This window comes from Etheostoma spectabile, unplaced genomic scaffold, assembly GCF_008692095.1.
Source record: "Etheostoma spectabile isolate EspeVRDwgs_2016 unplaced genomic scaffold, UIUC_Espe_1.0 scaffold00569870, whole genome shotgun sequence".
Taxonomy (NCBI): Eukaryota; Metazoa; Chordata; class Actinopteri; order Perciformes; family Percidae; genus Etheostoma; species Etheostoma spectabile.
In genome coordinates this window covers 1-25,107 of record NW_022605388.1, presented here as the reverse complement: position 1 = coordinate 25,107, position 25,107 = coordinate 1, and the positions used below count along the sequence as shown (strand labels likewise).

Sequence of the window (25,107 nt, the reverse complement as noted above, 5' to 3'; positions counted from 1 at the left end):
AGTGGACCAAACCACTGTGAGGCAGTGACCAAACCACTGTGAGGGCAGTGGACCAAACACTGTGAGACGAGGGAGGAGGGACTCCAAATGTTCTAAACCTAAAAACCATTGTGTTGCCCCGTTTGCAGTTGTATTATTTTACTATTTACACAATTTTTTTAAGGAATTAATTATCTACCAAACGCAGCGTGGTTTTAAAGACATTTTTCAGAATGGGATAACCCCCCGGATTTCTCAAAATTTTACGTCTATGTGTGTAATAAAAATAACCAGTTTTCTCATTACCTTTTCCTCTTGACTTTGTACAACAACCAAATCTGAACCCCTTCCTCTGCAGTCTTGTCGAGCTTCTTCCCAGGTTTTCTGATCAGGAGGAGCAGCGTTATGATACATATAGCAGTTGGAGTCTCTGAGTAACCAGCCATTCTGACAAGCTGCACACTGTCTCCCTGAAACAACAGAGACCAACCAATAAACAACATTACTGCTTTATGATATTAATATTATTGGATCTAATTAATAGGATCTGAACATACCTTTATCTTTGGGGCAGTAGGCATCAATGCTCCACTGAGCTCGACTGACGTAGAGTTTATTCCAGTTTGTCTCCAGCTGCTGGTTTTGGGTCTCCAGCTGCTGGTTTCGTGTTGTCAGGTTCTGGACGTCTGCAGTCAGGTTTGTGATCTTGCTTTCTAAGACAATACCAACTGCAAAAAGGAAAATGTGCCTCTTATTCCTAGTGCTCATACAATTTTCAGTGTTTTAGTCATGCAACTTGTTTACATTATAATAACAGACTTCCATCCATTACAGGATGGACTCATGTCATCTTATAAACAGTTAGCTAGTCTATCATCACTGAAACTGGGTTTTCTTTCTCTGATCATTCCTTCTGTTCACTCTTCTGCTGCAGAAACCTTGTCTGGGAAAACAGAGTGAACAAAAACATCTCTAACTCAGACGTCTGAAGCTTCATGTTAGCGTCTGACAAACCTTTGAATACATATTTGCACAGAGCAAGTATGAAGAGATTACAGCAATAAAACATTTTTTATGTACATATGGGTAATGTGAACCTGTCCTTTAAGTAAGGACTACCACCAACAAGCTAAGACAGTGGTACTCACAGTAGATCCGAAGGCCCATGATGACTAACAGTATCAGCCAACACACTGCTATCAGTGGAGAAGACCGAGAGAAGAAGAGAGACCTCTGGTCTGAGAGAAGAAGAAGAACTCAGTGGAGTTAATCATGTTGATTTAACAGTCAAAGGTGATTTAAATACATATGAATCTTACACAACAAAAAGAGCTGAGCTTTTAAACTATCATATTTTTATCACTATCACATTTTTTGAACATAAAGACAATAAAATCTCATGTTTAACAATATTAAATGTGTGAAATGTACCTGGGGGGCTGCCACTTCATCCACAGTCCAGGCTGGAGCATTAACATAGTTATCTTCTTTTCTTTCCATTTCTCTGAAAGATTAACATCAAACACAAAATATATTTAAACATGGTGGTACATAAATACATATAGTAGATAATGTCTTACATGCAGACACACAAACAGAATATGTTAAAGTACCAATTTTCCTGTGGATTCCTCTTCATCCTGACCAGATGTTTGAAGTCCTGCTGCAGTCCTGTATGAGGGCTGTTAGGGGGGCGTCTGGTCCGCTGTGGTCCTCTACACTGGACTTCTGCTTCAGAAGGCTGTGAGAGAAATGATAAAGTTTACAGTGTACCAACATATATTTCTCAGGAAAGTATGTGGTTTTTAGTTCTGCTTTGAAGTTGTGAAAGAGTTGTTTGGTTAGCAGCTAATGTCTCAAGTCTTCTCCTTTTAGGGTGTGTTTTACGGTGTTAACCCAGACTGTGTCTGCAGCATCTTCCCCAAAGCAACAATGATGAATAATAAAATGTATAACTGTTCTCATAGAAGTTCATTGTTCTCCATACTGAGAACCAACATCCATCTCTCCTCCCCTGTACCTGCTTATAGAGCCCAACAGTCCCGCCTACAGCGAGTTCTGGAAGTAAAAATGCAATGTCATTGCCATCCCCTCCCGCTCCCTCAGATCCTCCTCCTCCCTCCACCTCACTGTCCCCCCAGCCCGACTTGTCACCATGGGGACCAGAGCCTTCAGCCGCTCTGCTCCCCAGCTCTGGAGCTCACTCCCCCTGTTCAAAACTCGACTAAAAACCCATCTGTTCCAACTTGCTTATCTGTAAATACACTGTTCCTGTTCCTGTTTTTGTTTGTTTTATTTGTTTTGTTATAACTTCTTACACTTTTCTGTTCCCTGTGTTCTGTCTTTATTGCTGTAAAGCGACTTGAGTGTTCAGAAAGGCGCTGTTAAATAAAATGTATTATTATTATGTCTCCATAACATTAGGGTATAAACCATAAAATGGAAACCGTCGATGGTAGACTTCCAACCAGCTACCACATGACTGAGGGATTGTATATGTTCAGGTGCTGTAGATGCCAAAGGTCATGGGGCACAACCTTGTTTTGAGATTAATGTCTTTTATTCACGATGTCTTAGATAAGTACGTCATTACCACAACCACAAGTGATGCCTCTGATTGGTGGAAGTCATGTTGGTGAGGAGGGGGAGCTGTATGGAGCCAGAATGTTTATTACATGGGAGAGAAAAAAAGATCTGAGAGTAAAAACAAGTTTGAGAGAAAAAAGTTATCACAAGATAGCAAAAAGATTTTATAAGAGAAAAAAAACAATATTAGAGCAAAGACTTTTCATAAATAGCAAACATCTCTCAAAATCCTTTCTTTAAACTCTCACATATGTATTTTTTGCTGGAAGAGTGAAAAAAAAAATCTCTCTCTTCCTTGTTCTCGAAAAGATAAACATCATACACACATTTATACCCTGGCACATATGGTTGGTATTGTATTAAAATGATCTACATTAACCAAAACAAAATCCCCCTTTTTAGAATACCCATTTGCTTAATCCCAAACAAGTCTTTGATACATAAGCTTCTTCTTTAGTTGACTGACACAAACACATTAAATCTCATCATTCCCAATATGTTCAGTAAAGTGAAAAAAAAACAGTGATCATAATTTGAGAATAGACAGCAACTTCCTGATTTATGTTTGTTCTACATTGGTGAAGATAGTTTCAATCAACATTATGTAAGAAAAAAACAATAACGACAATGTGTTGCAGCGTTTTTATTCAATGTCATAAAACATGAATTTGCTTCTAGATAGATGAATAAAAAACATTTACACATTAATATTCCTAACATACTGAAGCCAAAATCTCTGAGGACATTCTGTTGAGAACGAGTGATGCAGTGCCCCCATTTTGGCCAATGAGTAGCAACAAAATATGTCACATGATACACAGGAAACAGGAAACTGAGCAGTCTGTCTGTCCCTGTCATCAATCTGCTGATATACAAATTATAAGCATCACATCTCTAATAAAGCAGAACAACATTCAGGTATCAATGATAACAGAGCCCCTTCAGTCTAGTCACTGGATGTTTCACAGACTTAACATTAGAATACCTTCATAATCAAACATCTAAATGCCTTCAAATCTAAGTGTCTGTTTTTATTTAAACGAGACACACAAACAACTTTGAGAAATAACTCACAGTAAATATTACTTTTCTCTTCTTTTTCTATGAAATAAATCCCCTGAATATTTTTCGTTCTGAAGTCAAAACATTTAAACTGTGAAGTAGAAGTCTTCATAGTTTGATATTTATAAGCCAGTTGATATTATCATGCAGAGTCTGACTGCTGTGTTTAAAAAGATAAAGCCTTCATTACACAGATCCATTGTTTTCTATCACCACAGCTCACTGGTATCCATTAATTGGTCTGGACAGACATTACACACTGACCGTCAGTAGCAGGAGGAGGCTGTGGTGTCCAGTAGCTGAGGGAAGAACATGATGTTTAGATCAAGGCTGATAGATTTTAGGATTCAGAGTGTTTAGGAATGTGTCTCTTACTTTCAGTCAGATCACTTCCATCAATCCACTTCATCTCCTCCTTCAGCTCTCAGACCAAACCAGAATCCATCAGTTCCTGAACTCCCCCTGTAGAATTGAGTGATTGACAAGTGCATCCTGAGAGAGAAACAGTTATCAGATATTTAAAACATATAACTAAATAATCACACTGTTATCTACAGACTCAGTGTTCAAACCTGGAGAAAATGCATTTCAATTTAATAATTGTGTTCATGGGCGTAAGTTTCATCTAACAGATGGGGAGGAAATTAAAATTAAAATTCATCATCATTTTCTATAACCAGTGTGGAGCATGAAAGCACGGGGGAAGTAAATCGCCAAGGTAGTAAATCTCTTTCATTGGATTTAAAATATAAAACCTGATGAATTTCTAGCACTGAATATATCCATGCATTGAAATTATTTCACAAGCAATTGCGGGCGTAATGACATCACTGGTCAGCATACACACACACGGCATTATTTATTATTCATAAGTATGTTAATGAGAGATGTATCTCTCCCACTCATCTGACTGCTTCTCTGAATCTAGAATCGATTGTATAAAATATGAGTTATAATTTTGAAAACATTGTATGTTGCATCTGAGTTTTGAGAAAAGAATCCCACGAGCCCCTCAGACTTCTGCCTAGCATTAACGTAAAGGCAGAAAACCAAACAGTGGACCAAACCACTGTGAGGCAGTGGACCAAACCACTGTGAGACAGTGGACCAAACCACTGTGAGACGAGGGAGGAGGGACTCCAAATGTTTCTGAACCTAAAACCCATTTGTTGTCCTGTTTGTATTTGTATTATTTTACTATTTACACAATTATTTGAAGTATTTAATTATCTAACATACACAGTGCGGTTTTAAAGACTTTTTCAGAGGGGGATAACCCCCCCGATATCCCCCCAATTTCCGTCTATGTGTGTAATAAAAATGTCCAGTTTTCTCATTACCTTTTCCTCTTGACTATGAACAACAACCAAATCTGAACCCTTTCCTCTGCAGTCTTGTCGAGCTTCTTCCCAGGTTTTCTGATCAGGAGGAGCAGCGTTATTATACGCATAGCAGTTAGAGTTAGACTCGTAGAGTAACCAGCCATTCCGACAAGCTGCACACTGTCTCCCTGAAACAACAGAGACCAACCAATAAACAACATTACTGCTTTATGATATTATTATTATTGGATCTAATTAATAGGATCTGAACATACCTTTATCTTTGGGGCAGTAGGCATCAATGCTCCACTGAGCTCGACTGACGTTGAGTTTATTCCAGTTTGTCTCCAGGTCTTGTATTTGTTTTGTTAAGTTGTTCCTCTGGGTCTCCAGCTGCTGGTTTCGTGTTGTCAGGTTCTGGACGTCTGCAGTCAGGTTTGTGATCAGCTCACCTTCACTCTGATGACTTACTGTAGCAACTGTAAAATGAACATTAACTTCTTAATTATAGTAATATTTGTTGTTGTTATCATTTAGCCACCTTTGGAAGTTATTTGCTGTCTGTCTCACTCTAGGTTCTCCAGCCTTTTGGAAGATTTCAACAAATCCCTTGAAAAGACTCAAACCAACTCTTAGTCTGTCTCACAATGTTTTCTGACTTCCCCAATGGACCCTGTAGCCCTCAGACCCAAGCTTAAACTTAAGATCACACTAAGGACTCTAAATATCTTATATTGCATAAAACAGCTGACAACTAGTTTTAAGTAAACATTACTCAAACAGGAGTAAACAGTAGAATAGAATAGTGTACTTGTTGGTGAATTCTTTCAGTTACTGGTCAGGTGCCATATTGACACATTTGGTCGGGACTCTTGGTGTTACATATTGATGCTCTGTGTCAGGACCCTTTGTGACACTCAGATTTTATTTTTGCACTACCAGCTATCATTGTCGCTCTCAATACTACGTCATCTTACAGCGCCGCGGTCGTGCTGCTGCTCTGGCCGGTGCATTCCAAGGAGATGCTAAAGGTGATTTATGCATCGGTATCCGACACTGAGAACAGGTTGATAGATCAGGCTTTGATACACACACTACTGTATTAATGGTGGACACATTTATTGTTGGTCTGGGTCTGATTCTGGGATTTGTTGACAAGAAAAAAAGATATCACCTGACTTAACATTTAAGTACTTTTATGCATACAGTGCATGTGTATTTTCTCATTGGGGCTTCTGTCTCATTCTGAATGTGGCAAGTTCATTTATATATCAAATATTGGTTTCAGACAAAAAACTACTACTCTTATTCTTTAAGGCTTGTCTCATGTCTAAGTGTGAGTTCATGCATGGACTGTCTGTTCAGTATACTTACGGTGGTAGACGACGACTGCTATGATGACGGACAGCAGAATGACACAAAGAATCCCCAAACAACAGGCCAGCTGCTGATACTGGACATTACAACATCTGTTGTTTACTGTCTTTGTTAGCAACAATCCTGCTGAGAATGAGAAAAGAACTTATTGCCAAGTATGAAATATTACAATTATTATAAAATCATTTTACATTAACAGCTTACCGTTTCTGTCAGCAGTTTCTTCAGTTGTTTTTCTCTGTTCCTTCACTTCATCATACACAGTTTCCTCCTCCTTTCTAGCTGAAAGGTTGAAGGACACAATCTCACAGTTAATGACTGCGTATGGGGTGAAATAAAGACTTTAAAGGCTTATTTGTTCATGTCAAAATAACAAAATCCCTCCAGATGAGATGGCCGTTTAATACAGAGGCCCTGAAGCGCTGTAAGTAATATTCTTTCTTATAAGCACAATATAATCACTTATGAGAACAAGTTAGTTTTCTTTGAAATATACTGTTGGGTGTAATGGTTGATATATGTATATTTGCATCTATGGATTGGATTTTAGTGTGTATTGTATTTCAAACTTGTATTATTAATTGTATTAGCTGTATTAGTGTATGTGTCGACCTGCCCAGGGACTACAGATTATTGAGAAGCTAAATCGGGTACAATGCATCTCTTCTTCTTCTTATGTGATAATGATGTTGCACACAGCCACCATATCATTTTCAGAACTCAGCAGCTTAAGATAGTTAGAGACTTTAGGGGCTCTGTGCTTTTGTCCAATAACGTCATGTTTTCAGACAGAGAACTATCAGCTAAAACCACAGATGTTGAAATTGTCTCACACTTAGACCCTAGACAAAAAGGGGAAACTCTGCCTTTTAAGGGGAAATACTTAGAAAACCATTAAAACCGTCTCACACACACACAGTAAATAAGGCCCTCCTATAAGGCCTCTATTGCCTTAGCAAACTTGATCCCCCAAATGACTTGATGTGATTGGTCGAGCCAGCTGTCAGTCAAGACATCACTATCCAAGATAGCACCCAGCTAATGCAAATGCTGCAGCTATTTGGATTTACTATTCTGATCAGAACTGTATTTTCTATCCAGTATTAGTGAAGAAAATACCAGTACAAGAATTCAACGTTGCATATGATCACATGAACAAAGATACAGTATCTGATGAATAACAAAAGCATTAGTTAAAGATATCTGTTATTGATATACTGTACTTTGAAAAGAAATACTACACTTACCTTGGGGTGGAGGATGTTGGTTACTTTTGAATACAACCGAAGCGTAGCTAACCTCCTCCTCCGCCATGGTTCCAGTCGCTCTGTTGGGTTCTGCCTGACTTGCAGACAGAGACGTACTGTTGAAATAAAACCACAGCGCATCTGTAAGTCTGAGAACAACTTCTGTTTTTGGTTGAGCAAGGTATTTGCAATCATGATTGGCTAAATATGATCTTCCAAAACCATGTACAGTGTTTTCTTTAGCATGCTTGCTCAACGTGCTTCAAAACAAGCGTTATGTCTGTTATCTATATCTATACTGTCACTAAGTCATACAAGGCACACTGCTCACAGATAGATGAGTCTTTTCTAAACAATGACCTGTTTACTACTCATAAATTACACATTACATATTTGTTGATATTGCGTTCATTGCTCATCATTCTGAGAATAAACATCCATCACTAATCCCTTTTCTCAGTCAGTTTACCTGTGCGTATCCCAGAATGCACTGCGTAAAAGGCATAGGGAACATGTAAACTCTAAAAGCTGCAAGGACACTGAGGCCAGATCTGCTTCTGTCTCATCGGGGTTTAAACATGTTAAATAAACTGATATTTACAATAGAAAGAGAAAAATCAAGCCAGCATCTAACTGACGTGATACATTTAATTCAAGTGTCAATTTTTCAGACACACACCAACAGCTTTGTAAAACAGTCTTTGTGAAGACTGATAGGAAAATTATACAGTTTACATTGTATTCATTTTAATTCCTCAGAAAAGTGTGTGGATTATAGTTCTGCTTTGGAGCTGTGAAAGAGATGTGGTTTGGTTAACAGCTAATTTCTCAAGTCATTTAATGGTTTTAACCCATACTGTGTCTGCTGCATCTTCCCACGCTGCTGCCGTCAACCTTTCAACCAACAGTACCTTTCATCAACAATACATTCAATAACTTATTTCTGCTGAGATAGAAAACCCATTTGACAAACATAAAATTCTACTTTTCAAGGCCTATTTCCTATAGGCTTTGCCCTCTCTGAGCTGTCCCTATTGGGTTAACCCTTCACAGTCGTGAAGATTTATTTTGCGCCCTTGTGCCCTGCAGGTGGGTCAATCAAAATGTATTTATACATCAACCAGCAGGTATCCAAAGTGCTTAACATCAGAAATCAAGAGTAAAAACACATGTACAATAAAAAGAATGAACATAGAAAACAGTAAAATCAGAAAAGAATGAAGAAACATCCGGACCCTGTCATCTAAGGCTGTAACGATATGGAAAATAAAACCAAAATCGCGACACTCAGCTCAACAAACCTGTGTCGTGGAGTGAGAAGGCAGAATCGCAACCAGAGGTGGGTAGTAACGAGTTACATTTACTCCGTTACATTTACTTGAGTACGTTTTTGAAAAACAAATTGTACTTCTAGGAGTAGTTTTAAATCACTACACTTTTACTTGAGTAGATTAGTGAAAAATAAACTGTCTTACTCCGCTACAATGAGCTCGTTTTCTTTTTACCTCTTTGGTAATCTACTCGTCATTGTTTTTGCCCCAGCGTACGTCTCATTTTAATGTTTTATTTTGACAGAGAGAGTCTTCCGCTGAAGGCTCTACCACGTGACTGTTTCAATCAAACGTCGTTGTGCAGTCACGTGACCATACTCGATCTCAGCGTCGGGACAGGTTAGCTTCACGGTCGTAGCAAATCAAAGATGTCAGAATCAACCGTCGCCAAGGCAACGCAGACCAGGAGGAACCTCCCCCGGCTCATAGTGAAAGCATGTTTACTTTAGGAAAAGTGGGAAACAGCAGCTACATTGTGCGGCGTCTTCTGTGTCGACCAAAACAAACGGACATGTGAGCGTTCAACAAGTCAACATCTAACCTGAGGAGACGTAGCGGTAGTTTTAGTTTCTGCTGTGGAGAGGTGGATCTTTGTCTTTTAGGTTACATACAGTATGTTTTGCACATGCAGTATCCATCAAATTTGATGTGACAAGTCTCTTCACAATTAATTTTAATTATTTTATTGATTGGATGAACTATAATTTGCCTAAAGATGATTATTTTGTATTTTTGTCGGTCTGATTGATGCTTGTGTTAAGAAATAAATCAGACGTTACTCAACAGTTACTCACTACTTAAGTAGTTTTTTCATCAAGTACTTTTTACTCTAACTCAAATAATTATTTGGAGAACTACTTGAGTCATATTATTCTAAAGTAACAGAACTTTACTTGAGTACAATTTTTGTCTACTCTACCCACCTCACCCAGCTCCACAAACCTATGTCACGGAGTGAGAAGGCAGAATTGCGACACACCCTTCCAACTCCCAGAGTTATCCTTCCCATCCAGATCCAATGCTACCACATCTTTCAAATACCATTAGTATTCGTCCTGTTGGTGCCTTATTCCTGTTTTGTCTGGTAAATTTAGCTTAAAGCAAAAGGGGGGGCACCGTAACGCTAATGAAGGTGTAGCTAACATTACAAATGGCTGCTGTTCCGACGAGTACCTGGGTCTGGTTCCCAGACGGTTCAGTAAACTGCCGTTAGCGACCTTAGCACCGGTTTGCTAGCTAAATTACCATTAGATTAGACATCTATCTATACAGTTAACATTACTGAGGAATTTGTGGGTTAGCCCAGAGTAGTTAACCGTGGTCAAAACAATCATACTAAACATAACTGAGCGTGGTGAACAGTGTAGTAATCTTATGTTACTCACCAAGAATTACATTAGCTACATGTCAACCAGCACCTTTACAGTGGGTACCAAAGCCCTTTTCCTCTTTGTTCCCCCTACAGGTTGGGAGGGGAATTGTTACCAATATTTTTATGTCTCATTCCAACGAGCTAATGAACCACTGAAACGATTTTGTAAACATTTTAAGGTCCCAAAAAGAATCTTTGGTGTTGGATCGATAAATAAATACTGAAAAATCAATAAATGAGGTCTCTGTTGTATAACTGTGTTGCAAAGTGGGATGTAATCAATTACAAAACAATGCCATGAGGCAGAAAAAAGTTGTATTACATTTACTGAGAGACCAAAAAATAAAGAATCAAGGTTTGTATCGAATCGTGGGTCAGTCTGGCATCTGGGGTTGCCCTGGGCAGAGTGATGTCACACTGGGGGGCATGTGCGGATAACAGGTGGTGGAAGGGAGATGGCCAGTTTCTCCCCTCCCCCACATAAACTGCCTGTCCACGGTGCTGAAAGTGTTAAAGCACTTCGCCCAGCTGGCAGCAGGGAGCCGTGTCGTCGTACGGCCAGTGTGGAGGAAGAGCCGTAGCTTTGTGTTTGAAGATGCCAGGCCTAGATATACTTAGAGCAGAGAGATCCACGGACTGCGGTGGGGCTTGAGGTGTGGTCTCAACGTTACAGTCTGCTGGGTTCATGTTCTGGTCAGATCATACGTGTGAAACTAGGTTGAACCCATATGCAGACAACAACGCAGAGACAGGAGAGTTTAACAAGTTTAGTCCAATGTCCAGGTTAGGGAATGCAACAGGGAAAAGTCAAGTCCAAATCAAATGGGATTCGGGGTACAGAGCGTGCGTGGTACCGTGTTTCCGAAGGCCTGTGTGCAAAATCCAGAGATCCAGTGTGGAGAGCAGGATTGGTGGATAGCAGGAGTCCGGTTCACAGAACTGTGGCAGAAAGAGAATAATCAGGGCGAGCAAAACCACAAAACAACTAGTACAAACGGGTAGAGTGATGACAAGACTCACGTGGTCATCTTGACTATGATCTGACGAAGAGTGGTAGGTTGACCAGGTATTTGAAGCAGAGGTGATTAGTGTAGATGAGCTGCAGCTGGAACCCTGACTCCTGCACACCAGCATTCACTCCTGCATATAAGGACACACAGGGGGGGGGGGGAGACAGAGACAGAACTACCAGCAGCAGCAGGCCTAACAGAAAAATTCACCAGAATGCAGAAAATGAAGTGTTTCAGTTTTGCTTGACAGTGGAGATCTCAACCCCCCCCCTATTTTGAACCCAAAGTTACGCCCTTGTGGCTGTGAACTGTGTTGCGTTGTTGGGTATATGGATTGGACATGGCTCTGCACAAATGAACTTCCTGATGGATACATAAAGTTAATTGAACTGAATTGAAGGCCAGAGCTGCTTCTGTCTCATCTGGATTAGACATGTTCTGAATAAGGTTGGTCCTTCTCGTAGTTTATTAACATGTGCTGACATGTTCGAGAAAAATAAGAGAAAGAAAACAATATCTGGCATACACTTTATTCAATGTAATGGACTAAAATATGAAACTGCTTCTAGATAGAAAGATGACTCTTAACCATCAGCTGTATAAGTACATATAGAAACAGACTCTGGAACATTGTGTTGAGAACAAGTGATGCACCGCCCTCTGCTGGCCAATCAGGAGCAACACAATACAATGTCATAGGAACAGAAAATATAAGCACTGCAAAAGATCCTCTAACCGGTCTCTGACATTGCATCTCGAACAAAGAAGAAGAAAATCACCTTTAAAATTATTGATAATTAACAGTTTAGTGCCCTTCAGGACAGTCACTGTATTTTCTTAAATGTTGGTGTCACACCATAACTCTATAATCCAACGTCTAACTCAGTTACATTTAATCTAGGTGTCTACTTTATCAGACACACACAAACAGTGTTGAAAGTCTTCATAGTTTCATATCTATGAGACAGTTGATATTCTCATGCAGAATATGACTGCAGTGTTTAACCCTCGTGTTGTCTTCACGCCGACCTGCACAGTTTGGAGTCAAAATTTCAAACAAAAAAACCTTTTATCAACGTTTTGCTTGTCTTTGGACACTTTTGTGTCTTTCCCCCGATGTTTTTGTCACTTTTTTGACATTTGTTGACTTTCTCCGACCCTTTTGAAATCGTTTTTTGTTGAGTTTTCTCCGAAATTTTTTAAGTTTTTTTATTTCTTTTTATTTCTTTACATTTGTCACTATGTTCGGCATTTTAGTCACTTCTTTATACATTTGTTCACATTTTAGTCACTTTATGACATTGTCTTTTTTATCTTTTTCTTATTTATATATATATATTATATATATATATATATATATATATATATATATATATATATATATATATTTACATATCACACAAGTTCTTTTATCTATTTTTTTCTCAAATGCTTAAAATTGACAAAAAACACAAAAAGTTCAATAAAAGTAGTCAATGATTTTGGGACAATTTGTTTGAAAGAAACCTAAATTTCTGATGTAGAAACTTTTTTGAAAAGGGGTCAAATTTGACCCGAAGACAACAGGAGGGTTAAACTCCTAAAGCCTTCTTTTTGCAGATCCATCGTTTTCTGTCAGCACAGCTCGCTGATGTCCAACCGACGCCCTGGACAGAAACTGCACACTGACCGTCAAAGGGAGGTCCTATCCAGAAGCTGAGGGAAGAACAAGACACTTAGATCAAGGAAGACAAAACTTTATCATTCAAAGTGTTAGGAATATGTATCTTACTCTACAGCCAGATCACTTCCATCAATCCACTTCCATCTCCCATTTTCAACTCTGAGACCAATCCAGTATCCAGTCTCATCCTGCGTCCCCCAGCTGTAACCACTGATCATATCCTGACAGACACACACGGTCATCACATATTTAAACATGATCTACATCTCACTTTCAAAGTTCCCGCAGATTTCTCATTACCTTTTCCTCTTGTCTATGTACAACAACAAAATCTGCGTTGTATCCTCTGCAGTTTGCCCGAGCTTCTTCCCAGGTTTTCTGATTAGAAGGATCGGCGTCGTGTATCTCATAGCAGTTGGACTCGTTGAGGAACCAGTCCTCCTGACAAGCTTCACGCGTCTCTCTGAAACTACAGACACCAACCATAAACAACTGCATCGTCATGGTATTTCTATTGATTATTGTTTGACTTAAAGCAACACTGGAGAACTTTTCCCACTTCAATCCTCCTACAGGTTGGAAGCAGAATTGTCCGTTACGTTAAATTACCCCCTACCAACCTGTAGGGGGACCGAAGCGGGAAAACTTCTCTAGTGTAGCTTTAATTAAATGGATCCGTACAAACCGTTATTTTCTTTGGGGCAGTAATCATCAACTGTGGTCATGTTTTGTATCTGTGTCTCCAGCTCCTGGTTTCGGGCCTTAAGCTGCTGGTTTTCTGCCCTCAGCTTGGCGTCATTTTCAGAAATGACAGAGGTAACTATAGTGACAGAGTTTGGGGCGTTGAGACTTTGTTTAAACGGAAGGATCATATTATAGAAAGACACAACGAAAGAAGGAACTTACATGATCATATTAGATATTAAAAGATTGGTTGACATGTTTTAAATGTATCTTTAAACAATGGTCATGTGTTATATGGACATTGAAACTGGGGTTTCTTGCTCTGATCATTCCTCCAGTTCATACTGGAGAATAACAGATTCCTTTCTAATGTACTTCCATTATAACGGATAGGGGACAAAGTCCACAGTCCTACTTCTGTGATAAAACACATTTGTAGCTTTATCTGAAAGCAACATGAGGTTCAAGTAGTGTAAATATCTTCCTTGTCTCATCTTCATCGTTGCAGGAAGAGGAGGAAGGACTAAACCGAGCAAGAAGTGTTTCTATGTACTGTACATATTGGCATCTGACAAAATGTGAACCGGTCCTTTAAATAAGGACTAAAATCAACAAGCTAAGACAGTGGTACTCACAGTAGATACGAAGGCCCATGATGACTAACAGTATCAGCCAACACACTGCTATCAGTGGAGAAGACCGAGAGAAGAAGAGAGACCTCTGGTCTGAGAGAAGAAGAAGAACTCAGTTAAATACATGTTGATTTAAAGGTACAGTTCAAGATGCTTTGAAAACATCCCAGACAAGATTTTGTGACAGATAAATAAAGATCAGTAAACATATATCATGCTCAGCAATAATAAATAAATGTGTGAAATGTACCTGGAGGGGCTGCCACTTTCTCCACAGTACATACTGGAGCATTAACATAGCTAGCTTCTTCTATGATTTCCTCTGGAAGATCAGAATCAAACACACGTTTACATGTTTAAATTCAGTTTAACTGCAAATATGTTGAGAAAAGATGGATTATATGATCAATGATAACATGGTAAAATCGTTTGCTGGCAGTCATGCAAAGCAAGAAGATCAATAATCAACAATCCTAAAATCCTCCTTTTTAAAATACACAATTTTATGTTTTCTTAAGTTGATAAATCGTCAGGTTTTTCCACAACTTACACTGAGACTAAATAAATCAAATCATTCCCAATGTGTTGAGCAAAGCAGAAAACTCACAACACGGCATTGGAGATGAATGTGGACATTTTAAAAACCTGTTGTAAAGCATAAAAAAAACCGTCTCACATTTGAAAACGCACAAAGAATGTAGACAACATCCTGGTAAGCATAAATATCTAGTAGATAAGATGTACAAATATAATAAAAACAATTTTTTAAAGTACCAATTTCCTCCTGTGGGTTCCTCTTCATCCTGACCAGATGTGTGAAGTCCTGCTGCAGTCCTGTATGAGGGCTGTTAGGGGGCCGGCTGCTCCGCTGTGATGCTCCTATTTGAGGTTGTGTCCTATTTTTCTCAGTTTATGGTTGATTATCATTTTTTCTTTCAATGTGCTTCTCTCACACATCCTGTTCAATGATGTTGCAACTTCCTGAATTATGTTTGTTTACATTGGTGAAGATAGTTTCAATCAGCATTATGTAAGAACAATAAGAAAGACAATGTAAGACAATAACATGTCACAGCGTTTTTATTTAATGGAATAAATCATGCATTTGCTTCTAGATAGATAAATAGAAAACATTTTACACGTTAATATTCCTAACATGCTAAAACCAAAATCTCTGAGGACATTCTGTTGAGAACGAGTGATGCAGTGCCCCCATTTTGGCCAATGAGTAGCAACAAAATATGTCACATGATACACAGGAAACAGGAAACTGAGCAGTCTGTCTGTCCCTGTCATCAATCTGCTGATATACAAATTATAAGCATCACATCTCTAATAAAGCAGAACAACATTCAGGTATCAATGATAACAGTGCCCCTTCAGTCTAGTCACTGAATGTTTCACAGACTTAACATTAGAAAACCTTCATAATCAAATATCTAAATGCATGTCTGTTTTTATTTAAACGAAACGTACAAACAACTTTGAGAAATAACTCACTGTAACTATTACTTTTCTCTTCTTTTTCTACAAAATAAATCACCCTGAATATTTTTAGTTCTGAAGACAAAACATTTAAATTGTAAGTAGAAGTCTTCATAGTTTGATATTTATAAGCCAGTTGATATTATCATGCAGAGTCTGACTGCTGTGTTTAAACAGATAAAGCCTTCATTTTGCAGATCCATCTTTTTTTCTCACCACAGCTCACTGATATCCAGTTATAGTTCTGGACAGACATTACACACTGACCGTCAGTAGCAGGAGGAGGAGGCTGTGGTGTCCAGTAGCTGAGGGAAGAACATGATGTTTAGATCAAGGCTGATAGATTTTAGGATTCAGAGTGTTTAGGAATGTGTCTCTTACCTTTCAGTCAGATTACTTCCATCAATCCACTTCCATCTCCCTCCTTCAGCTCTCAGACCAAACCAGTATCCAGCAGTTCCTGAACTACCTGAGCTGACTGCATTGAGTATATCCTGACAAGAGAGAACAGTTATCAGATATTTAAACACTATAACTAAATAATCACACTGTTATCTACAGACTCAGAGTTCAAACCTGGAACCTAGAGGATATGTTTAGTAAGTAGTCTGGCAAAGCTGTTTTATATTTACATGACTGACTTAGTTCGGCTCATTTTATAGAACCAGTGTGGAGCATTAAAGCACGGGGGGGGGGGATTAGCAAGCTAGCCCACGCTAAGAAGGTAAATCTGTTTCATTGGGTTTTGAAATATAAAAAGCTGTTGAATTTCTAGCACTGAATATGTTTATGTATTACAATTATTTCACATGCAATTGCAGGCGTAATGACATCACTGGTCAGCAGACACACACGTCATTATTATTCATAAGTACAGTGAGGAAAATAAGTATTTGAACACCCTGCTATTTTGCAAGTTCTCCACTTAGAAATCATGGAGGGTCTGAAATTGTCATCGTAGGTGCATGTCCACTGTGAGAGACATAATCTAAAAAAAAAATCTAGAAATCACAATGTATGATTTTTTACTTATTTATTTGTATGATACAAATGCAAATAAGTATTTGAACACCTGTCTATCAGCTACAATTCTGACCCTCAAAGACCTGTTAGTCTGCCTTCAAAATGTCCACCTCCACTCCATTCATTATCCTCAATTAGATAAGCACCTGTTTGAGGTCGTTAGCTGCATAAAGACACCTGTCCACCCCATACAATCAATAAGAATCCAACTACTAACATGGCCAAGACCAAAGAGCTGTCCAAAGACACTAGAGACTAAATTGTACACCCCCACAAGGCTGGAAAGGGCTACGGGGACATGTCCAAGCAGCTTGGTGAAAAAAGGTCCACTGTTGGAGCAATCATTAGAAAATGGAAGAAGCTAAACATGACTGTCAATCTCCCTCGGACTGTGGCTCCATGCAAGATCTCACCTCGTGGGGTCTCCATGATCCTAAGAAAGGTGAGAAATCAGCCCAGAACTACACGGGAGGAGCTGGTCAATGACCCGAAAAGAGCTGGGACCACCGTTTCCAAGGTTACCGTTGGTAATACACTAAGACGTCATAGTTTGAAATCATGCATGGCACGGAAGGTTCCCCTGCTTAAACTGCACATGTCAAGGCCCGTCTAAAGTTTGCCAACGACCATTTTGATGATCCAGAGGAGTCATGGGAGAAAGTCATGTGGTCAGATGAGACCAAAATAGAACTTTTTGGTCATAATTCCACTAACCGTGTTTGGAGGAAGAAGAATGATGAGTACCATCCCAAGAACACCATCCCTACTGTGAAGCATGGGGGGGTAGCATCCTGCTTTGGGGGTGTTTTTCTGCACATGGGACAGGGCGACTGCACTGTATTAAGGAGAGGAGGACCGGGGCCAGGTATTGCGAGATTTTGGGGAACAACCTCCTTCCCTTAGTTAGAGCATTGAAGATGGGTCGAGGCTGGGTCTTCCAACATGACAATGACCCAAAGCACACAGCCAGGAGAACCGAGGAGGGGCTCTGGAAGAAGCAGATCAAGGTTCTGGCGAAGCCTAGGCAGTCTCCAGACCTAAACCCAATAGAGAATCTTTGGAGGAAGCTCAAACTCCGTGTTTCTCAGAGACAGCCCAGAAACCTGACTGGTCTAGAGAAGATCTGTGTGGAGGAGTGGGCCAAAATCCCTTCTGCAGTGTGTCAAACCTGATGAAAAACTACAGGAAACGTTTGACCTCTGTAATTGCAAACAAAGGCTACTGTACCAAATATTAACATTGATTTTCTCAGGTGTTCAAATACTTATTTGCAGCTTTATTATACAAATAAATAGTTAAAAGATCATACATTGTGACTTCTGGATTTGTTTTTTTAGATTATGTCTCTCACAGTGGACATGCACCTACGATGACAATTTCAGACCCCTCCATGATTTCTAAGTGGGAGAACTTGCAAAATAGCGGGGTGTTCAAATACTTATTTTCCTCTTTGTATGTTAAAGAGACGTATCTCTCCCACTCATCTGACTGCTTCTCTGAATCTAGAATCAATTGCTTTTCCTTGGGTTCCCCGATGTTAACACTGGATTTTAAACATCCCATTTTGCAGCTGAATTTGGCATTTTGAGTTTGAGCCAGTTGAAAATAAATGAGTTGAAATTTATACATCGTATGTTGCATCTGAGTTTTGAGAAAAGAATCCCACGAGCCCCTCAGACTTCTGCCTAGCATTAACGTAAAGGCAGAAAACCAAACAGTGGACCAAACCACTGTGAGCCAGTGGACCAAACCACTGTGAGGCAGTGGACCAAACCACTGTGAGACGAGGGAGGAGGGACTCCAAATGTTTCTGAACCTAAAACCTATTTGTTGTCCTGTTTGCATTTGTATTATTTAACTATTTACACAAATATGTGAAGTATTTAATTATCTACCATACACAGAGTGGTTTTAAATATTTTGGGGGTCGGTCCTGACCCCCCACCCCCACCCCCCGGTTCATCCCCAATTTCCGCCTATGTGTGTCATAAAATTAACCAGTTTTCTCATTACCTGATCCGTTTGACTTTGTACAACAACCAAATCTGAACTCCTTCCTCTGCAGTTTTGTCGAGCTTCTTCCCAGGTTTTCTGATTAGGAGGAGCAGCGTTAAAATACGCATAGCAGTTAGAGTCTCTGAGTAACCAGCCCTTCTGACAAGCTGCACACTGTCTCTCTGAAACAACAGAGACCAACCAATAAAACATTATGATATCATTATTATTGGTTATTATTGGATCTAATTAATAGGATCTGAACATACCTTTATCTTTGGGGCAGTAGGCATCAATGCTCCACTGAGCTCGACTGACGTTGAGTTTATTCCAGTTTGTCTCCAGGTCTTGTATTTGTTTTGTTAAGTTGTTCCTCTGGGTCTCCAGCTGCTGGTTTGGTGTTGTCAGGTTGGTGATCTTGCTTTCTAAGACAATACCAACTGTAAAATGAAAATGTGCTTCTTAATTATAATGCTCATGCAATTTTCATTTTTTTAGTCATGCAACTTGTTATTATTATTATAATAACAGACTTCCATCCATTACAGGATGGCCTCATGTGTTCAAAATCTATTTTATAAACAGTTAGCTAGTCTATGATCACTGAAACTGGGTTTTCTTTCTCTGATCATTCCTCCAGTTCACTCTTCTGCTTCAGAAATCTTGTCTGCGAAAATGAGTGAAATTTGTATAAAAAAACGTCTCTTACTCAGACTTCTGAAGCTTCATGTTAGCTTCTGATAAACCTTTGAATACATATTTGCACAGAGCAAGTATGAAGAGATTACAGCAAGAAAACGGTTTCTATGTATATATGAGTAATGTGAACCGGTCCTTTAAATAAGGACTACCACCAACAAGCTAAGACAGTGGTACTCACAGTAGATCCGAAGGCCCATGATGACTAACAGTATCAGCCAACACACTGCTATCAGTGGAGAAGACCGAGAGAAGAAGAGAGACCTCTGGTCTGAGAGAAGAAGAAGAACTCAGTGGAGTTAATGATGTTGATTTCACAGTCAAAGGTGATTTTAAGTCTTACAGAACAAAAAGAGCTGAGTTTTTAAACATTCATATTTTTATCATTATCACATTTTTTGAACATAAAGACAATAAAATCTCATGTTTAACAATATTAAACATGTGAAATGTACCTGGTGGGGCTGCCACTTCATCCACAGTCCAGGCCGGAGCATTAACATAGTTATCTTCTTCTTCCATTTCCTCTGAAAGATTAACATCAAACACATATGTATTTAAACATTGTGGTACATAAATACATATAGTAGATAATATCTTACATGCAGACACTTAAACAGAATATGTTAAAGTACCAATTTCTTCCTGTGGATTCCTCTTCATCCTGACCAGATGTTTGAAGTCCTGCTGCAGTCCTGTATGAGGGCTGTTAGGGGGGCGTCTGCTCAGCTGTGGTCCTCTACACTGGACTTCTGCTTCGGATTAGTGGGTTTTTGCATTTCTGCAGCTAATAACGTGTTGTTGAGAAGGGGAAGTCTAGTGGTGGACGTTACTGTCTGCAGTGTCTCTAATGAAAGAATACATTTTACCATTTCCAAAGTGTTTGCTGCCACTGTGTCCTTCAAAAGCATCATGCATTATGAAAAGTAATAATACAACATACTGTTGCACAAAAGAAATGTTTAAAGTTTATTCTATTATTATACATATATTAGAATATCTCACCAGCAGAAAACATTGACCTTTTAAGGAAGGAACAGAGCCGGTGTGAAGGCTGAAGGGAAATGATAAAGTTAACAACCAACCAATTCATATTTCTAAGAAATGTGTGTAATGTTTAGTTCTATTTTGAAGTCGTGACAGAGTTCCTGTTTGGTTAGCAGCTAATGTCTCAAGTCTTCTCCTTTAGTGAGAATTTTAAAAAAAACTAAAGATTAAAGCAGTATTTAGATACATTGATTCTGATGAGAACTGTGATGCAGAGCGCTCTGTTGACCAATCCGGACCAACAACATAAAATGTCAGAAACAAGCATAACAGAGAAGAAAATCACATTTCAAGTTATTGATGATTAACAGTTTAGTGTCCCTTCAGGCCAGTCACTGTGTTTTCCTAGATGCTGGTGTCAGCAGCAAACACACCACACCTCTCCAGGAGAAGAAGCGCCCGCACCTCATCGGCATAACGTTGAATTCAGCCAACTTTATGTAAAACTCAGCGCTTCTTAAGAGCTGAAGAAAATCTTTTAAACTGACCTTTGTCAAACTGAAACGAAGACAGATTCAGAAACTGCTTAGTGTATTTCTCGCATAAAATGTTTTCATGAACACGTTTGGGTGAACTATTCACGTAAAATATGAGATTGTATTCCATTATGGTCAGTTTTGAAAATCAGGAGCAGTTAGCCCCACGTGATGCAATCATCCAATCAGGACGAGTTTCTCCACATATGGCGTTTGTTGGGGATTTGCAATTAGAGCCGCTCAGATTATATTAATTACTTTTAATATGCTTGTTTTATGTGGTGGTTTTATTGCTTATGTTTTTAATGTGCTATATGAGCTGGTTTTACTGTAAAGAGTCGGAGTAACATGTGATACACTATAAACTATTATGATGGCATTTTAATTTAAATGTAGCAGATTTGTCAGCTAAACACTCATTCTGTGAACTGTATTCATTTATAAAATGATAAAAATAGTTTTTTCACCCCAAAGTGACCCTACCTGTATTATGTAACTTATCAGACAACTGTTGCCTGTTTTTTAGGTGGTAAAAGTGAAAATGAATCAGCCTCAACATTTGTTGTGTTCACGTTTCTCAACGATGAAGAAAGTTAAAGAACAGTTGATGATTCTTTTCTTTGGCAGCTGTCATGTTTTTCCTAAATAATGTACAGATTTTTTTTAACACATTTTATTTTTAAAATGGCTTGAATAATTGTGCATATGTCTGCTGCCAAAACTGGCCTAATGTGACATTATGTTAGGTCATGTTATGTTAAAGAGTCAATAAGCAATATGTACAAAAAAGACAATACCAACACCAACAATGTGCAGCGTTTTTAATCAAAGTAATAAAATCATTAGTCACCTCTTCATTTTAACATGATTTCCATCAGGATACACACACTTGAAGACAAGTTTGTTGGGAACATCGTGGTGAGGAGGAGCGATGCAGCGCCTCCTGCTGTAACAAGTTCAACTTTAAAATAACAAGAGGAAACAGGACGTTGTTCCCTTTCATCAATCTGGTTTAAAATATGTAATCACTGCATCACAGCACAAACACATAGTTGATATTTATAAGCCAGTTGATATTATCATGCAGAGTCTGACAGCTGTGTTTAAACAGATAAAGCCTTCATTATGCAGAGCCATCGTTTTTTGATCCAAGAAATTCGTAGAAATGTGGCAACATGCGGCTCACCGCATTTGTCTGCTATGGCCACTGAACAGGCTACACTTTTTTTTTTTTGCCAAAATTGCAAATTGCGTGTTCTATTATGAGGAATTCAAACTTGCAGTTTCTATCAGAGGTCTGTCACGGTGGTTGCAAACAGCCAGGGCTCGCTTGCCAGGTCCGCCGGTCATGGTAGCGGTTATCGGTGTTAGCGGTTAGTGGCGGTTATCGGTGGTAGCGGTTACGGTGGTTAGCGGTTACCGGTGTTAGCAGTTACCGGTGTTAGCATACCGCATTAGGACTAGTCAGGATCACTTCACCGGCTGTCTCAATTGTTTTCTGCGAGTAACTAACTTTCTGTATAAGTCAACGTGAGTACACCAATGTTGAAATGACGGAAAATGCCCGATAAATTATTCTAAACCTTAATGCTTACCTGTTTAAAATTGAATTATGTTTGGCACTTATCATCATCTCAGACGGTTCATGATGGATTAAAGAGTGGAACACAAAATGTTTTAAATTAACTTTTTTAATTTACTTACAGGAGGAGGAAGTCACACTGTCAGCTGCAGTGGAAGATACAGAGGCGTACTGAGGTTAACACCTTTAAAAATAACAGTCGTACTAATGGCAGAGTTTGTTGCCATAGTAACTGACTTAGAGTTATGCTGAACTAACTTTGTGAGGCGTCATTAGGCCGTATTTGTTGCTATCACCTAGCGACCGTCTCTAAACTCTAAATGCAGCAAACACACTGAGACCAGGTCTGCTTCTGTCTCATCTGGATTCAACATGTTACAGCATCCTGAATACGGTTTGGATCCCATTCAAGCCAGACACTTGTACCATATACAATGAGCCAGTTGATATTACCATGCTTTTATGATTAGGATTCAGTGTTTAGGAATGTGTCTCTTACCTTTCAGTCAGATCACTTCCATCTCCCTCCTTCAGCTCTCAGACCAAACAGTATCAATCAGCTCCTGAACTACCCACGCTGCATTCATCGAGTACTTTCTGACAACAGAGACAGTTAGAGCTGGAGGGGCTGCCACTTTATCCACAGTATACTGGAGCGTCAACATAGTCAGCTTCTTCCTCCATTTCCTCTGAAAGATCAACTTCAAACACACATACAGAAAATATCCTGGCACATATGGTTGGTATTGTATTAATATTATCTACATTAACCAAAATAAAATCCCCTTTTTAAAATGTATTTGTTTTTTCCCCCAAATAATTCTTTGATAAATAAGCAACTTCTTCTTTAGTTGACTGACACAAACATTAAATCTATCATTCCCAAGATGTTCAGTAAAGTGAAAAGAATCATAAGGATCATAGTTTGATGATAGACAACTTCCTTATTTATGTTGTTCGTTCTACATTGGTGAAGATAGTTTCAATCAGCATTATGTAAGAAAAACAATAACGACATTGTGTTGCAGCGTTTTTATTCAATGTGATAAAACATGAATATGCTTCTAGATAGAAACAGAAAACATTTTACATGTTAATATTCCTAACATGCTGAAGCCAAAATGTCGATCAAACGAGTGATGCAGTGCCCCCATTTTGGCCAATGAGTAGCAACAGAATATGTCACATGATACACAGGAAACAGGAAACTGAGCAGTCTGTCTGTCCCTGTCATCAATCTGCTGATATACAAATTATAAGCATCACATCTCTAACAAAGCAGAACAACATTCAGGTATCAATGATAACAGAGCCCCTTCAGTCTAGTCACTGGATGTTTCACAGACTTAACATTAGAAAACCTTCATAATCAAACATCTAAATGCATTCAAATCTAAGTGTTTTTATATGTGAGACACATAAAAAGCTTTGAAAAATAACTCACTAAATATTTACTTTCTCTTTTTCTATGAAATAAATCCCCTGAACATTTTTAGTTTTGAAGACAAAACATTTAAATTGTGAAGTAGAAGTCTTCATAGTTTGATATTTATAAGCCAGTTGATATTATCATGCAGAGTCTGACTGCTGTGTTTAAACAGATAAAGGCTTCATTACGCAGATCCATCTTTGTTTCTGATCACAGCTCACTGATATCCAGTTATTGGTCTGGACAGACATTACACACTGACTGTCAGTAGCAGGAGGAGGCTGTGGTGTCCAGTAGCTGAGGGAAGAACATGATGTTTAGATCAAGGCTGATAGATTTTAGGATTCAGAGTGTTTAGGAATGTGTCTCTTACCTTTCATTCAGATCACTTCCATCAATCCACTTCCATCTCCCTCCTTCAGCTCTCAGACCAAACCAGTATCCAGCAGTTCCTGAACTACCCTTGCTGAATTCATTGAGTATATCCTGACAAGAGAGAAACAGTTATCAGATATTTAAAACACTTGAACTAAATCATCAAACTGTTATCTACAGACTCACTGCTCAAACCTGGAGAAAATATATTTCAATTTAATAATTGTGTTCATGGGCGCAAATTTAATCTAAATTAAAATTTCATAAGAGCAATACACAGTCAATGCATACACAATGGTACTTGTAGAGGATATGTGTAGTAAAGCTGGCAAAGCTGTTTATATTTACATGACTGACTTTGTCCGGCTCATTTTCTATAACCAGTGTGGAGCATGAAAGCACGGGGGGGGGGGGGGCGGAATTAGCAAGCTAGCCGACACTAAGGAAGTAAATCTGTCAGTATACCCACACTGGATTTTAAACATCCCATTCTGAATTTGGCTTTTTGAGTTTGAGCAAGATGAATATATGAGTTGAAATGTATACATTGTATGTCGCATCTGAGTTTTGAGAAGAAAATCCCACGAGCCCCTCAGACTTCTGCTAGCATTAACGTAAAGGCAGAAAACCAAACAGTGGACCAAACCACTGTGAGGCAGTGGACCAAACAAACTGTGAGATGGGAGGAGGACTCCAAATGTTTCTGAACCTAAAAACCATTTCTAGTTGTA

At 38.9% G+C, this 25,107-nt stretch overlaps 3 protein-coding genes and 1 long non-coding RNA gene across 4 annotated transcripts; all 4 read right to left on the bottom strand.

Moving 5' to 3' along the window:
• Positions 1 to 285: 285 nt before the first annotated feature.
• LOC116685482 (C-type lectin domain family 10 member A) lies at positions 286 to 15,250 on the bottom strand (the record flags this gene model as incomplete). Its single annotated transcript, XM_032510520.1, is given in 5 exon segments — positions 286 to 449; positions 537 to 707; positions 14,269 to 14,358; positions 14,516 to 14,587; positions 15,040 to 15,250. Coding segments are annotated over 5 exon segments (525 nt in total), but the record flags the coding sequence as incomplete, so codon positions are not given.
• Positions 4,029 to 7,771, bottom strand: LOC116685483 (C-type lectin domain family 12 member B). The gene is made up of 6 exons (XM_032510522.1): positions 7,574 to 7,771; positions 6,531 to 6,608; positions 6,324 to 6,452; positions 5,225 to 5,428; positions 4,968 to 5,137; positions 4,029 to 4,119 (listed from the first exon to the last, which is right to left on the bottom strand). The coding sequence occupies exons 1-6, from the start codon at positions 7,638 to 7,640 to the stop codon at positions 4,072 to 4,074; spliced, it is 696 nt and encodes a 231-aa protein (XP_032366413.1). The 5' UTR covers positions 7,641 to 7,771; the 3' UTR covers positions 4,029 to 4,071.
• Positions 15,251 to 15,872: 622 nt separating the features above from the next.
• LOC116685481 (C-type lectin domain family 17, member A-like) lies at positions 15,873 to 18,981 on the bottom strand. The gene is made up of 3 exons (XM_032510519.1): positions 18,787 to 18,981; positions 16,132 to 16,244; positions 15,873 to 16,055 (listed from the first exon to the last, which is right to left on the bottom strand). Exons 1-3 carry the CDS (start codon positions 18,979 to 18,981, stop codon positions 15,920 to 15,922), a joined length of 444 nt encoding a protein of 147 aa, XP_032366410.1. The 3' UTR covers positions 15,873 to 15,919.
• Positions 18,982 to 24,052: 5,071 nt separating this feature from the next.
• LOC116685484 (uncharacterized) lies at positions 24,053 to 24,495 on the bottom strand. The gene is made up of 2 exons (XR_004330961.1): positions 24,375 to 24,495; positions 24,053 to 24,298 (listed from the first exon to the last, which is right to left on the bottom strand). It is a non-coding gene; the product is annotated as an uncharacterized LOC116685484 (long non-coding RNA).
• Positions 24,496 to 25,107: the final 612 nt, after the last annotated feature.